The 17,231-nt window shown below is 38.1% G+C and overlaps 1 protein-coding gene across 1 annotated transcript; it reads right to left on the bottom strand.

Annotated features, from left to right (window-relative positions):
- Positions 1-1,777: 1,777 nt before the first annotated feature.
- LOC148097205 (uncharacterized) lies at positions 1,778-6,645 on the bottom strand. The gene is made up of 4 exons (XM_087832855.1): positions 6,038-6,645; positions 5,673-5,833; positions 4,911-5,003; positions 1,778-2,648 (listed from the first exon to the last, which is right to left on the bottom strand). Exons 1-4 carry the CDS (start codon positions 6,375-6,377, stop codon positions 2,370-2,372), a joined length of 873 nt encoding a protein of 290 aa, XP_087688981.1. The 5' UTR covers positions 6,378-6,645; the 3' UTR covers positions 1,778-2,369.
- Positions 6,646-17,231: the final 10,586 nt, after the last annotated feature.

Raw genomic sequence — 17,231 nt, forward strand, 5'->3', positions numbered from 1 at the left:
GCAATTCGCCCGAAACAAAGTATAGGTTTTCATTATGTGAATAACTTGAAAATCTTAGCTCAAACAGCTTCAAAACCTGTTTGCCCAGCACGGGGATCTTGAACTGTATAAGATAACGCCTTAAATATGTGTGTATGCTTCTTCTATCAAGACTTACAGCTATTTATATGAAGTTGTACAAAAACGCTTTATTTCGTCAAGACAGTGCGTTTCCTACGATTACATGCATTTGAATGGAGGAATTCGCCCGAAACAAAGTATAGGTTTTCATTATGTGAATAACTTGAAAATCTTAGCTCAAACAGCTTCAAAACCTGTTTGCCCAGCACGGGGATCTTGAACTGTATAAGATAACGCCGTAAATATGTGTGTATGCTTCTTCTATCAAGACTTACAGCTATTTATATGAAGTTGTACAAAAACGCTTTATTTCGTCAAGACAGTGCGTTTCCTACGATTACATGCATTTGAATGGGGAACTCGCCCGAAACAAAGTATAGGTTTTCATTATGTGAATAACTTGAAAATCTTAGCTCAAACAGCTTCAAAACCTGTTTGCCCAGCACGGGGATCTTGAACTGTATAAGATAACGCCTTAAATATGTGTGTATGCTTCTTCTATCAAGACTTACAGCTATTTATATGAAGTTGTACAAAAACGCTTTATTTCGTCAAGACAGTGCGTTTCCTACGATTACATGCATTTGAATGGGGAACTCGCCCGAAACAAAATATAGGTTTTCATTATGTGAATAACTTGAAAATCTTAGCTCAAACAGCTTCAAAACCTGTTTGTCCAGCACGGGGATGGATATTGAATTCTTTAATGATAACGCCGTAAATATGTGTGTCTGAGTCGTCTATCAAAACTTACAGCTATTTATATGAAGTTGTACAAAAACGCTTTATTTCGTCAAGACAGTGCGTTTCCTACGATTACATGCACTCTAATAAATAAAACATTGGTTCAAATAAAAAAAACATGTTAACGTTTTCCACTAGAATTTTTGAGTTAAGCCGACTTCTGGCAGAATAACATTAATTCAAAGCAATATTTTTGAGTATGGTGAAGTAGCTTTTTTGGCCACAATTAAACACATTCTTAAGTAAAATTAACTTAATAATTTTTGACTAGAACACAAAAATTTAAGTTGATCCAATGTGAATTTTATGTATAGTGAAGTTACTTTTTGGCCACAAAAAAAACACATTCTGAGTAACATGAACTTAATAATTGTCAACAAATACACACAGGAATTTAAGTTGATTCAAGATTATATTTATGTATGGTGAAGTAACTTTTTGATCAAAATAAAACACATTTATAATTAAAATGAACTTAACTGTCGGCATAAATAGTATTTATGTTGGTCAAATATGATATTTTGGTTACAGTGTAGTAATTTTTTGGTCCTACAGAAGATTCTATAAGGGCATTTACCTATTTCCCAGCAGGCTAAGTCACTCCAAAATACAACCTTGATCATTTGTCTGTGTCTTATAACCATGACTACCGCGTGGGCAGGCTCATGCATGGTGGTGCCTGCCCACAAAGAAGTCAAGGTTCTAAGACCTTAGAAACTTGTCGATCACTTTTTTCCCCAAACGAAGGTCAGCCTTAACATGCGCTGTGTGTGCTCTTGTGTCATGACCTTCAGAAAAAGAAATGGATGTTGTGTGTATTTGTTTGAATGCGGCAGATGTGATGCCAAATACCTGGACATCAGCTAAGGGACTCGTACCTGGTGCTCAGAAAGAATAGAAATTCAGACAGATGTATTCAAATGAGTTAGACCCATTTAATTACAATAACAAACATCACAATTCTTTAACGTGCGTGCGAAGTGCAAGATTTGTGGGCTTCAGTTTCCTAGAACACAAATTGCCCGCTGAAACTTAAGGAACTGTGTATTAAAATTGTAATACAACCTACTACTTGAATCCTCTTTTTTTTACTTTAACATGTGACAGTGAATCAAAACAAAAGATGACAGGCTGCTATACATTAAATGCACTAATTTAAACATAAAATGAGCAAAGCTTCTTTCATTCAACTTTGTCAGCACTCTTACAAAGTATTCTTGATTCTCTTCCATATTTGACTTTTCACCCTCAAGATTAAGGCCAGCTAAAGAGGGCATTACACAAACTTTAAAACACACCAGTACCCTCAGAACACAGGTCATGGGAGAAATTAAACGCATTCCTTAAAAATGTGCAAATAACAGCATTTAAGACACGGCAAAACATTAACTCAGAAGACTTAAGAACAGCGCTTTAAAATTTAGTAAAACACAATGAAGTAGTGCCAGAAATGCAGGAATAAGGTTTTTGTGAAACTCACTCACGAATGGTCTATCAAGTCTGCTCTAGAAAATACCAAACTTTAGATTCATTACTTTAGAGCTGGCTTTTTGTCCATCAAGCTCATGGCATAGCTTTTGAAATACCTCAAAGGTAAATTTCAGCTGCTTGGGATAGGTAAGGTTCAGAGCGTAGATTACTCCCATCATCAAAGCACAGGATCTGGCAACATCAATCCTCTCCAGGATCTTGGATCCCTCAACGATGATGGTTGCAGGCCCATCACCAATGATAGCAATCTTCATGATTTGCATTGCAAGGTCTGCGTTGAGCTCCTCCTCATCCTTGTAGGAGAAATTAAATGTTAGGATGTATAAAATACATAGCTCAAGCACTTCAGGATGACGTGCATAGGGGAATGAACTACTACAGGTAGGAAAATAAGCTAAAACAGGTTGTCTTTTGTGTTTTTCAGTGATTTTACTTTGTCATTCTGTAATTTTTAAAAGCTAAATTAAACCATAATCCAACATTTAAAATAAAAAATGTGTTGTTTTTCACAGTTTTGTTTTTCCACTTTGAAAAGAAAATCTAATAAATCATTTTTAAGGGTTATTCCACTTCTAAGTGAAATTTTATCTATTGCCATATTGCCACAGTTAGAAAGTGAGAAACAAGCCTTTTGTAAACAGCACACTAATTCTCCTGATCCGGAAGCAATCCATTTGCTTTAGCAGAGCATAAACAATGGAAGTGAATAGCAGGTGCTAGCATGTTGTGTGCAAAAGTGATTAAAATGACTCAGTAATGAAAACAAATATTTCTTGGGAGTTCAGTAATCATGTTCACGGCAAATGGAAAGTGCAAAAGTAACACGGAAGATTTGCAGAAGCTGATTTAGACTTGAGACTACATTGCAGTTACGACAAACACCGCTGTAAACATCCACTGCATGGTGCATGGATATAACGCAACAGTTGAAAAAGCCTCCAGCTTCCATAAACAAACACACACAGCCACTACTATACAAGCATAGTAAGCTGCAGTAACAATGGATGGGTCTTTGATTTGTTGAAGAAATATTGCACAAATAGCATGTTGGTTTATAGACACTGGTCGGCAGTGGCTTCAACTGCTGTGTTATAACCATGTGGAGGCTTACAGCAGTGCTTTGTCGTAATGTAGTCCCAAGTCTAAATCGGCTCCTGAAAATCCTTCATGTCAATTCATACTTTTCATTTGCAGTCAGCATGATTGTTGAGCTCCCCAGGAATACTTGGTATCATTATTGAGTGATTTTAATCACTTTTGCACACAAAATGCTAGTACCTGCCATTCACTTCCATTGTTTATGCTCTGCTAAAGCTGCTGCCAGATCAGGAAAATGACTGCGCTGGCTACAAAATTTTTTATCCTGTGTGTTTATGTTGCACCTTATCACGGAAAAAGGTTTCTATTCAGCAAATTATGTTCAATGACAATGGCAATAAACATCTTCAGATTGTAATTCTGAAATGCTTTTTTCTCACTTATACATGGCAATAGACATATCTTCACTTAGGGTTGGAATGTCCCTTAACTCATTCAGTGCCAGCCACTCTCAGATTTCATACCCCCCTCAGTGCCAGAGATATTTAGCTTTTTCACTGATTTTGAAGGCTCACAGAATATTTTGTTCTATGACTATGTGAATTCTGAAACCACCATGACAAAAATGAGTCTCTCTTCTTTCAGCAGCAAAAAAAAATGTTTCTACCTTTTTTATTTAGAAATCTGCAGTAGAAAAGAGAAACTTTCATGACAAAACACCTGTTTCTGGATCAAAAGCGCTTTGTGTAAATAGGTTTTTCTAGCAGATCAGTGACTTTGATGTAAATATTTCGTGTTTCAATGATTCATGCAACATCTCAACTATGTTTTACTACTATGAAAGTAAAAAAATCACCTGTAAAAATGTACTTTTGGCAGATTATTTTGTGTATAAAAATAGTTGTTTATAGACAATTTCAACATTTGAAAAATATATAAGAAAAAGGCGACTGATTTATGATTCAGAGAGTCTGTGTGTGTGTGTTACTCCCGCATGTGCACAAGTGAGTGCGCGACTTAGTCTGTTCACCCCCCACCCGGCCATCGGTTCGTCTATCAACAATTTCTGTGTGTTTTATGCAGCAAATCGTTCATTATTCTGGTCCCTGCTGCCTTCAGAAGTTTCTAACAGGAGATACTGGTCAGATAAATCCGGTTCATGTTCACTGGAATCGCTAGAAAAACCATGACGTCAGGCTGCAGACACCTCAAGCTCGAAATGACGAGCTGGATCAAAAATCGCGCCACAATACTCGTTCTCAGTAGAGCCGACTGTCACGCTGGTGGGATTTTATCCATGTAATCAACTCCACCACCTTCTCAATTCAATAAAAAGCTCAAGAGGCGTCTATGGCACTGAGCGTTCGGATTCATTTTGACGTCTAAAGATGTCTATGGCACTGAATGACTTAAATACTCAACCCTGAACAGAAAATCCAATGAACAAAACACAAAGACCCTACAGAGACATGCATTCAAAACTAAACAAAAAATTAAAAACCAACTCAAGTACTTACTCTGTATTGTTTGAAAAGATCCTCCTCCTTCTCTCCAAGATAGACTATGAGGCAGCGAATAGCAATTTCTCTGCGCTTTTCAACTGTGTTGTCCTGATTGATAGAAAAAAATAGATGTGTTAAAAAAAATCAGATGTAAGTAGCTTACTTTATATACTGAAAATGATATCCATAATGATATAGCATTTTTTTAAATTAAATAATAAAAAAGTTCATTTGGAATAAGGTGGAAAAGGTGATCTGGCTATTCTCCTGAGTTTCTTATTGTTTGGGACCTGCTTACTCTGCACACAGTGGGGGGCATGGCTGTCTCACTCTGCGGAGATCTGACAAACGCTGCGCTTGTCACCTGGACATTCCTTCTTCATAAGTAAAAGCACTAAAATAAAGATACATTTTGTTGTACTTGTGCTCTGAACTTGTATAATAACAATAAATATCCATTCATTCAATTACAATGTAACTGGCACAGATACAGTCTTCCTCCATGTTATGTATTGTTAACGTGCTTGCGCGTGTGAAACACTTTATGTAAATCATAGAGCTTTATTTAAAAATAATAAACAGTATATATTGTACAGACGACATATTTTCTTCTTTTGCCCTGCCCTAGATGCAAGTGTAACCAAAATATGAACAATTTTGGAAAAAAATAGTGTTAGTATACAATGGACCTTGTTCAAAGCAGCCATATCAACATTTGACATGAAAAAAGTAAGGCAGATGCAAATAAAGGTCTATTCATAAAGTTATTCATTATACCTGGAGAAGCATGTCCTTAATCTGCCTCATCCTCAGACCTGCAGCTCCTCCTTTTGACAGGGTCAAGGCCATCAGTTTTGGGGTGCATTGGTCAAGCCTGGCCAGAAAGGTTGATTCAAGGCTGACTGTTGTTATCCTCTTAAATTCTTCACATATTTGCAGGGCACACCAGAATAAAATACAACAAGAGACATAAGTATAAATAATTCATAAATGAAAATCCAAATGTGCATTTGTAAACATTTAAATGTATTAGGTGTAAATATATGCATTTCTAAATTTTTTATTTATCCGACTTCAATTTGTAATTTCATCAATCCACAACACAAAAACACTGGTTTAATAAACATTTTATTTCACCTGTACCTCGCTAAAAAGAGCAGGCCAGTGCTTCATGAAGTCACTGATGGCAGGGGCCTCTTTCACTATTTCCTCCCGACGAAGGCTGAACGTCTTGTCCATTTTCTGAGCTACCACTCTGGAGTTGTCCCTTTTCATCACTTCACTCAGTAGCTCGATTCTCTCTTTTTCCAAACTTTCACTAGTTTCACCTTGAGCATGAGGGGGTAGGTAGTTCACCTCAGCCTTCTTTGGTTTTTTGACATTCTTTGCCGGGTATTGGTCACATGTCATTTTCCTCTTAAGTGAGTTTACTTCAACTTCAGGGCAGCCGAGACCTCTAAGCTTGCTTCTGAAATTGTTCATCTTGTACTTTAGACGCTGCGCCCACCCATAGCATCCATTGAAGGACCCTGGTTCTTTCAGGCAGGAATGCTTTAGAGTCAGGGCCTCTGCAACCTCACTGATCTGCAGACTGGATGGATAAGCAGTATACTTATAAATAGCTTCTGCTAGTTTTCTAAGGATGTCAGGCAGCAGTGGAATTAAATCTTTTGTAGGGAGAAGAGTCCCATCTTTTTGGAAGCGCTCGTTGGCTGACCGAATTTGGATCTCTGTGAGGTCAGAAAAGCTGGGAATCTGAAACTCAACAGGCCAGCGCTGGTAACGGTGCCCTGGACTATCTTCGGATGCGGAAAGAATCAGAGTGTCATTAGTTGACACAGATGAGGTCCTCCTCAGATGGATTATCAGTCACGTTGGTCACATCACTTAAGGTCAAGGTTATTGTAGGCTCCTGGTCCTGGAGAAACACAATCTTGATTGTGTCCTTGTCCTTAAGGTCAGTTGTCGAAACAAGGGTAAAAAACTCATCACCAAAATCAGCATCTTTATAGTGAAGACAGAAGTCTCTTGTAATGGAAAAGGTATCACGGATGGCTGAATAAAGGTCATCCACCGTTTCTGGGATTCCAGATGGTAGTACAACTTTACGGACATCATGATCTGCAAGGATCACTCGAAGTTGAGACGGTTGTGACATTAGGTAACCTGTAGACCAAATTTTTGACATGTTTCTGTAATTCTTAGTAACAGCTAAATAGTGCATAATATAATAAAATTTGATCTCCATGTATGGAAACTAGGAGCCAATTAACTATATGCCATCTCTGAAAATAGTAGAAAGACTGAGATTTGGGTTTGTCTTTTTTCAGCTGAAAATCTCCACACAAAGTATGGAAATCATTTATGGAACATAAATGCTGCACTTAAGAGTCATAATGGTTGTTCCGCCACAAATGTAAGAAATCAAGGGAACCGTGTCTGATAACTCAGCTGCCTCTATGACTTTCACTGGACCAGTTTTCTCAAGCACATAGCTCCTCAGATGTTCAATTGACCAAGCAGTTACACCTTTCACTATGAATCCCACATTGCCTTTCAAAACCACAATCTGGATCAACTCCCCAAAATCTGGTAGACCACCAGTGGAACCATAAGCCAGGATCATTCCACTAGTGTACTTGGTGCCTCTGTAACACACACTTTTGGCTATCTGGACACATGTCTCACCAGGAAACTTAGCCTGCAGTGCTTCTTGGATATCCTCTCGTAGCACACTAACATCCATTGTAGACAGTGTTGTAGCCTGTAGTAATGGTCTGACAGCTCTGGAATCATGTTGGTTATAAGCAAGCAACAACTGATGCTTCATGGCCAGTGACAGCAGAATATTTCTAAAACTACGAGTATGTCTGACAACACGCTTGAAAAAGCTGTGCTTTGCCTCAAACCGCATTGTCCACAGTGACACCAGAGGACCATAAGCCCTGATAAGTTCTGGATAATGTTCTAGGAAATGGTGTTTTGGAATGAGGCGTTGCTCTGGAAAAACCATGAGAAACCTGTGTTTATGCTCAGATATCTTACTGTCCAGGAAGCAAATGGTCTCCTCTGTGTGCACTTGATTCACAACAAGCTCAACAATGTCTCAAAGCACAAGAAGCAATTCCCATGCTGGGTCAGCCTCAGGGATTTTTGATCCAACCATGAGTGGCAAGAGACGAAGCAAAGCCCAGTTCTCGTGGGCATTGCCCCCCACACTTTTCCGTTGTGCAAAGTTCACAGGAACAAGCTGTGGTGCATTGGTTTTGTCCGGCCATTTATAGGGGGACTCTTTGATGCATTTGTTCAGCTCTTCAAGAGTGAAGTATTTGTTGTGAATGAATAGTCTTAGGCACAGTGCTATTTCTAGGGGCACTACACCTTCAAAGAGATCATGCAACACATCAGGTGGATATCCAGACAAAACATGAAAATATTTAAGTTTTGCCGTCTGTGCACACTGTCTCTTCACTCCATAAACATGCATCAAACTGTTATTTTCCTGTAAAGCCTGGACATGCAGTGTGTGTTGTTCCGCTGTTCTGGGTGGGAATGCCTTATTTCTCACTTCACCATCTTGAAATTGTGACTTTTCACCAAGACAAAACCTACAGACATATGAACTGGAAAAGCTATCAACAAATCCCCCCATAGAATGGGCACCAAGGTTGTCTGCAACTACACTAAACACTGTGCCTTTGACTCTTCTACCCAGTGATGGAACATACAGTCCTTCCTCCTCTAAGACCACAAGATCTTTGAGCAGTGGCTCTAACACAGCACTGTAACCAAATCTCTTTACATCCTCAGCCTTGCAAAGAATTGCTAAGAAGATTGAGTTTAGCTCAGATCTGAGCAATGAAGGGACATCAGCTAACACCCAATATACAGATGTGATTTTGTGTTTTTTCCTGGATGTACCGAGAGGATTGCAAATCTCAAAGTCATCCACATAGAGATTTAGCGCAATTGTAAGGTCATTTTTTGAGAACAACTCGTTGGTTTTGTAAAAGGTGCCGTCATGAAATGAGTTGTACACAGTTCTCTGCACCTCTGCTTCACTCAAGATCAGGTCTAGTATATCTTTCCTGCTAAGAACCTGAAGTAAAGACTTTAGAATGGGAACATACTGGAAGCTACTCTCTCCAGTAAGAATATACTCAATCGGCTCCACGACAGAAAAGTGTTCATTAAAATACTTTCTTCTTTTGAAGGCAGAAGAGAGAGGACCACCATCACAAAGGGCAGCGCTAACAGGGTTAGCAACACATATGTTGTTCACCATTTCAGACACAATGGCTTCATCAACTTCACAGTTGTGTCTCTGTAAAATGTCTTTCATGATGGGAGCGGAAGCTGAATGACAAATAAAATGCAACGACTCTACAAGGTCATCAATGCATTGGTTGGGAACATGAAATGAACTCTCTAATTTCAACATCAAATGAGCCAAGCTTCTTTCAATCAACTTTGGCAGTACATTCACATCATCATCTCTAAACTCCTCAATGTCAGATTGTTCACCCTCCTGATTAACTACATCGCTGCACTGATCTGTTTGTAAAGGCTTTTCAAACGTCTTCTTTAAACTCATCTAAAGAGTGGGGAGTGTGCTTGCGATGTTTATGTGACGCAAATGTTCCATAAATGTTAGTTTTGAAACTACAATTTTTGAAAACACAGGACACAGTTTCTTGCTTTTTCAAATGTTGACGAAGGTGTTCAAAATACTCTTTTTCAGTGGAAAATGTGCCCACATTACAGAACTGGCAACAGAAACTGAGTATTTCAGAGGTTCTCACTGTTGAGTGAGTTGAGTGTTTCCTTGATATGTGTGATTTTAGGCTACCCCATGACTTAAATGAACAAAAACAATCTAGGTAAGGACATGGCAGAGGCTGTACACTGGGGATATGGCGTAACCTATAATGTTTCATCAGCTCTTCCTTAGTGGAGGTTGCAAATTTACAGATTTTGCAAGGCCAATCCATACTTCATGATTCTGAATTACTCAATTCAAGCTCACTTGTTAAAGCTTACTTCAGAAGGTCCCTTGGTATTCGATACCAGGAGAAGATGATGGTTTGAGCCTTTGTCCTGGCAAGAAACACAGCAAAGTAACTGAATATTTCGGTGAGATTCCCACTTTCTTTAGAAGGCTGACCACGTCTTAACTGGAACCCCTAGATCTGCAACGCCAGGACAGTGTATAACACCAGAAAGTCGTGCCTGCACAAAAATACAAAAGATGGTATTTTCAACTTCACCTGTGAGTCTTCAATACAGTGAATAAGTTTCACCTGTCAAAGCTGTGTGAGCTAGAACCAAACATTCAAAACTACATAGACCTGAATACACTGGGTGCTGGAAAGCCTAACGTGGCTTTCCATAGATCAAATATACATAGAGGTGACATGGACTGGGCCAGTCTGTTGGAGCGTGTATCCCCACCGACCGCGATCTTGGAGGGGTCTCCACTCGCCCCCAGTGCATGTATTTCTACTGAGGAATGTGTTAACTCAAAAAAAAAAAAAAAAATTATATATATATATATATATATATATATATAGTTTTTTTTATCAACAAAAGCAAACATAAGGTGTGGCATGACAGGACAGAATCATTTCTGACAGTAAATACGAAAAAAAAACCAAACTTTTTTATGCACAAGCTACAATGTCAATAATCCCACTTGATCTGTTTTCATTTCATTCTCCAAAACCAAATTGGAATCAATGCTGAGTCAGCAGCTATGGTCATTTTTGTGCACCCTAGCGTTGCAAAAACTGGCATACTACTGAAACCATATGTGGGATTATTGACCTTTCTTGCCTGATCTGTTTGGAAAAATATTTAAACATTTTCCTTATTTACCATGGGTGAATACATTTCTCAGTAGAAAAAATGCACTGGCGGCGAATGGGGACCCAACCAAGATGGCGGCCTGCTATTGATTTTTTCTTACTTTCAAACTTTATTGAGGCATATCAATGTTACAGCCAGTGCCAATGCACGTCGCCTCTACGTCTCTACAAAACACGGAAAGTCCCCAAAAATTAGGGACAGCTAACTACCCTACCATATGCGGCACAGTGCACTTAAGTCTGGTCTTTTACCTGTGAAAATAGGCTGAGCAGCCGGTGAAGAACCGCTCTTAGCGGTCAACAGACACACCGGACTAATGGCGACCGCACTTCCTGCGCAGAAGCCAATGGGGTTGAACTTCACCACGTAACGTTACGAAAATTTAGAAGCGTTTTTTAACAATTACTAACATAAAATGCTTCCCTTCAAAAAATAAATTTCACATTTCAAAAATAAAATCACAGTGAACACAACTTAGCTTGGCTTGCTACGTTAGCATAGTAGTTTGCGCCGGGGCTAACAACGTCCGCTAACTTTTAAAAATTATAAGACAATTACAGTGGTCTGCATTAGAGTAACGTCAGTGTTAAATTTTCCAAAAAGAGCCCAACAATTTATGCTATCGCGGAATTAGCTGCTGTGTATATTAAAACACACAAACGCGGGGGCAAGCTAAGATGTATGTTATGTATGTTATGTCGTTGTTTTAAAGTAAACTAACAAAATCCAGAGCGACTGCAAATATGTGTAATTTCGCATAAAATTACTCACTGTTCGCGACGAACACAGCTCTTGATAAACCTTGAACACGTGCTGTTGAATATGTCCACTGGAGTAGAAGAAGGGAACTGTGAGCTGTTTACACGTCATCAAGTTGTATTTTACATCGACAGAACTTAAAATTATATTGTTTTTTGATTAAAAGAAGATTTTAAATTCAGACAAATCACGATTATATATTGAGTAAAGAGGCATAATTTATGTGTCACCCGAACTCAATAAAATAAAAATTTTAATTAGGAAGTCTAACAGTATTTATGAACTTGATTTTTCATTTCACAACAACATATATATGTAAGTAATGACTAAAGGTCCCATTAATTACTTTTTAGGGTGTGCATTTGAATGGAGGAATTCGCCCGAAACAAAGTATAGGTTTTTATTATGTGAATAACTTGAAAATCTTAGCTCAAACAGCTTCAAAACCTGTTTGCCCAGCACGGGGATCTTGAACTGTATAAGATAACGCCTTAAATATGTGTGTATGCTTCTTCTATCAAGACTTACAGCTATTTATATTAAGTTGTACAAAAACGCTTTATTTCGTCAAGACAGTGCGTTTCCTACGATTACATGCATTTGAATGGGGAACTCGTCCGAAACAAAGTATAGGTTTTCATTATGTGAATAACTTGAAATTCTCAGCTCAAACAGCTTCAAAACCTGTTTGCCCAGCACGGGGATCTTAAACTGTATAAGATAACGCCGTAAATATGTGTGTATGCTTCTTCTATCAAGACTTACAGCTATTTATATGAAGTTGTACAAAAACGCTTTATTTCGTCAAGACAGTGCGTTTCCTACGATTACATGCATTTGAATGGGGAACTCGTCCGAAACAAAGTATAGGTTTTCATTACGTGAATAACTTGAAAATCTTAGCTCAAACAGCTTCAAAACCTGTTTGCCCAGCACAGGGATATTGAACTGTATAAGATAACGCCGTAAATATGTGTGTCTGAGTCATCTATCAAAACTTACAGCTATTTATATGAAGTTGTACAAAAACGCTTTATTTTGTCAAGACAGTGCGTTTCCTACGATTACATGCATTTGAATGGAGGAATTCGCCCGAAACAAAGTATAGGTTTTCATTATGTGAATAACTTGAAAATCTTAGCTCAAACAGCTTCAAAACCTGTTTGCCCAGCACGGGGATCTTGAACTGTATAAGATAACGCCGTAAATATGTGTGTATGCTTCTTCTATCAAGACTTACAGCTATTTATATGAAGTTGTACAAAAACGCTTTATTTCGTCAAGACAGTGCGTTTCCTACGATTACATGCATTTGAATGGGGAACTCGCCCGAAACAAAGTATAGGTTTTCATTATGTGAATAACTTGAAAATCTTAGCTCAAACAGCTTCAAAACCTGTTTGCCCAGCACGGGGATCTTGAACTGTATAAGATAACGCCGTAAATATGTGTGTATGCTTCTTCTATCAAGACTTACAGCTATTTATATGAAGTTGTACAAAAACGCTTTATTTCGTCAAGACAGTGCGTTTCCTACGATTACATGCATTTGAATGGGGAACTCGCCCGAAACAAAGTATAGGTTTTCATTATGTGAATAACTTGAAATTCTCAGCTCACACAGCTTCAAAACCTGTTTGCCCAGCACGGGGATCTTAAACTGTATAAGATAACGCCTTAAATATGTGTGTATGCTTCTTCTATCAAGACTTACAGCTATTTATATGAAGTTGTACAAAAACGCTTTATTTCGTCAAGACAGTGCGTTTCCTACGATTACATGCATTTGAATGGGGAACTCGCCCGAAACAAAGTATAGGTTTTCATTATGTGAATAACTTGAAAATCTTAGCTCAAACAGCTTCAAAACCTGTTTGCCCAGCACGGGGATGGATATTGAATTCTATAAGATAACGCCGTAAATATGTGTGTCTGAGTCGTCTATCAAAACTTACAGCTATTTATATGAAGTTGTACAAAAACGCTTTATTTCGTCAAGACAGTGCGTTTCCTACGATTACATGCATTTGAAAGGGGCAATTCGCCGGAAACAAAGTATAGGTTTTCATTATGTGAATAACTTGAAAATCTTAGCTCAAACAGCTTCAAAACATGTTTGCCCAGCACGGGGATGGATATTGAATTCTATAAGATAACGCCGTAAATATGTGTGTCTGAGTCGTCTATCAAAACTTACAGCTATTTATATGAAGTTGTACAAAAACGCTTTATTTCGTCAAGACAGTGCGTTTCCTACGATTACATGCATTTGAATGGGGAACTCGTCCGAAACAAAGTATAGGTTTTCATTACGTCAATAACTTGAAAATCTTAGCTCAAACAGCTTCAAAACCTGTTTGCCCAGCACGGGGATCTTGAACTGTATAAGATAACGCCTTAAATATGTGTGTATGCTTCTTCTATCAAGACTTACAGCTATTTATATGAAGTTGTACAAAAACGCTTTATTTTGTCAAGACAGTGCGTTTCCTACGATTACATGCATTTGAATGGGGAACTCGCCCGAAACAAAGTATAGGTTTTCATTATGTGAATAACTTGAAAGTCTTAGCTCAAACAGCTTCAAAACCTGTTTGCCCAGCACGGGGATCTTGAACTGTATAAGATAACGCCTTAAATATGTGTGTCTGAGTCGTCTATCAAAACTTACAGCTATTTATATGAAGTTGTACAAAAACGCTTTATTTCGTCAAGACAGTGCGTTTCCTACGATTACATGCATTTGAATGGGGAACTCGCCCGAAACAAAATATAGGTTTTCATTATGTGAACAACTTGAAAATCTTAGCTCAAACAGCTTCAAAACCTGTTTGCCCAGCACGGGGATCTTGAACTGTATAAGATAACGCCTTAAATATGTGTGTATGCTTCTTCTATCAAGACTTACAGCTATTTATATGAAGTTGTACAAAAACGCTTTATTTCGTCAAGACAGTGCGTTTCCTACGATTACATGCATTTGAATGGGGAACTCGCCCGAAACAAAGTATAGGTTTTCATTATGTGAATAACTTGAAAATCTTAGCTCAAACAGCTTCAAAACCTGTTTGCCCAGCACGGGGATCTTGAACTGTATAAGATAACGCCTTAAATATGTGTGTATGCTTCTTCTATCAAGACTTACAGCTATTTATATGAAGTTGTACAAAAACGCTTTATTTCGTCAAGACAGTGCGTTTCCTACGATTACATGCATTTGAATGGGGAACTCGCCCGAAACAAAGTATAGGTTTTCATTATGTGAATAACTTGAAAATCTTAGCTCAAACAGCTTCAAAACCTGTTTGCCCAGCACGGGGATCTTGAACTGTATAAGATAACGCCGTAAATATGTGTGTATGCTTCTTCTATCAAGACTTACAGCTATTTATATGAAGTTGTACAAAAACGCTTTATTTCGTCAAGACAGTGCGTTTCCTACGATTACATGCATTTGAATGGGGAACTCGCCCGAAACAAAGTATAGGTTTTCATTATGTGAATAACTTGAAAGTCTTAGCTCAAACAGCTTCAAAACCTGTTTGCCCAGCACGGGGATCTTGAACTGTATAAGATAACGCCTTAAATATGTGTGTCTGAGTCGTCTATCAAAACTTACAGCTATTTATATGAAGTTGTACAAAAACGCTTTATTTCGTCAAGACAGTGCGTTTCCTACGATTACATGCATTTGAATGGGGAACTCGCCCGAAACAAAATATAGGTTTTCATTATGTGAACAACTTGAAAATCTTAGCTCAAACAGCTTCAAAACCTGTTTGCCCAGCACGGGGATCTTGAACTGTATAAGATAACGCCTTAAATATGTGTGTATGCTTCTTCTATCAAGACTTACAGCTATTTATATGAAGTTGTACAAAAACGCTTTATTTCGTCAAGACAGTGCGTTTCCTACGATTACATGCATTTGAATGGGGAACTCGCCCGAAACAAAGTATAGGTTTTCATTATGTGAATAACTTGAAAATCTTAGCTCAAACAGCTTCAAAACCTGTTTGCCCAGCACGGGGATCTTGAACTGTATAAGATAACGCCTTAAATATGTGTGTATGCTTCTTCTATCAAGACTTACAGCTATTTATATGAAGTTGTACAAAAACGCTTTATTTCGTCAAGACAGTGCGTTTCCTACGATTACATGCATTTGAATGGGGAACTCGCCCGAAACAAAGTATAGGTTTTCATTATGTGAATAACTTGAAAATCTTAGCTCAAACAGCTTCAAAACCTGTTTGCCCAGCACGGGGATCTTGAACTGTATAAGATAACGCCGTAAATATGTGTGTATGCTTCTTCTATCAAGACTTACAGCTATTTATATGAAGTTGTACAAAAACGCTTTATTTCGTAAAGACAGTGCGTTTCCTACGATTACATGCATTTGAATGGGGAACTCGCCCGAAACAAAGTATAGGTTTTCATTATGTGAATAACTTGAAAATCTTAGCTCAAACAGCTTCAAAACCTGTTTGCCCAGCACGGGGATCTTGAACTGTATAAGATAACGCCTTAAATATGTGTGTATGCTTCTTCTATCAAGACTTACAGCTATTTATATGAAGTTGTACAAAAACGCTTTATTTCGTCAAGACAGTGCGTTTCCTACGATTACATGCATTTGAATGGGGAACTCGCCCGAAACAAAATATAGGTTTTCATTATGTGAATAACTTGAAAATCTTAGCTCAAACAGCTTCAAAACCTGTTTGTCCAGCACGGGGATCTTGAACTGTATAAGATAACGCCTTAAATATGTGTGTATGCTTCTTCTATCAAGACTTACAGCTATTTATATGAAGTTGTACAAAAACGCTTTATTTCGTCAAGACAGTGCGTTTCCTACGATTACATGCATTTGAATGGAGGAATTCGCCCGAAACAAAGTATAGGTTTTCATTATGTGAATAACTTGAAAATCTTAGCTCAAAAAGCTTCAAAACCTGTTTGCCCAGCACGGGGATCTTGAACTGTATAAGATAACGCCTTAAATATGTGTGTCTGAGTCGTCTATGAAAACTTACAGCTATTTATATGAAGTTGTACAAAAACGCTTTATTTCGTCAAGACAGTGCGTTTCCTACGATTACATGCATTTGAATGGGGAACTCGCCCGAAACAAAGTATAGGTTTTCATTATGTGAATAACTTGAAAATCTTAGCTCAAATAGCTTCAAAACCTGTTTGCCCAGCACGGGGATGGATATTGAATTTTATAAGATAACGCCGTAAATATGTGTGTCTGAGTCGTCTATCAAAACTTACAGCTATTTATATGAAGTTGTACAAAACGCTTTATTTCGTCAAGACAGTGCGTTTCCTACGATTACATGCATTTGAAAGGGGCAATTCGCCCGAAACAAAGTATAGGTTTTCATTATGTGAATAACTTGAAAATCTTAGGTCAAACAGCTTCAAAACCTGTTTGCCCAGCACGGGGATCTTGAACTGTATAAGATAACGCCTTAAATATGTGTGTATGCTTCTTCTATCAAGACTTACAGCTATTTATATGAAGTTGTACAAAAACGCTTTATTTCGTCAAGACAGTGCGTTTCCTACGATTACATGCATTTGAATGGGGAACTCGCCCGAAACAAAATATAGGTTTTCATTATGTGAATAACTTGAAAATCTTAGCTCAAACAGCTTCAAAACCTGTTTGTCCAGCACGGGGATCTTGAACTGTATAAG

Source organism: Neolamprologus brichardi, chromosome 19 (assembly GCF_056152115.1).
Source record: "Neolamprologus brichardi isolate AB-2024 chromosome 19, ASM5615211v1, whole genome shotgun sequence".
In the NCBI taxonomy this organism is placed as follows: domain Eukaryota; kingdom Metazoa; phylum Chordata; class Actinopteri; order Cichliformes; family Cichlidae; genus Neolamprologus; species Neolamprologus brichardi.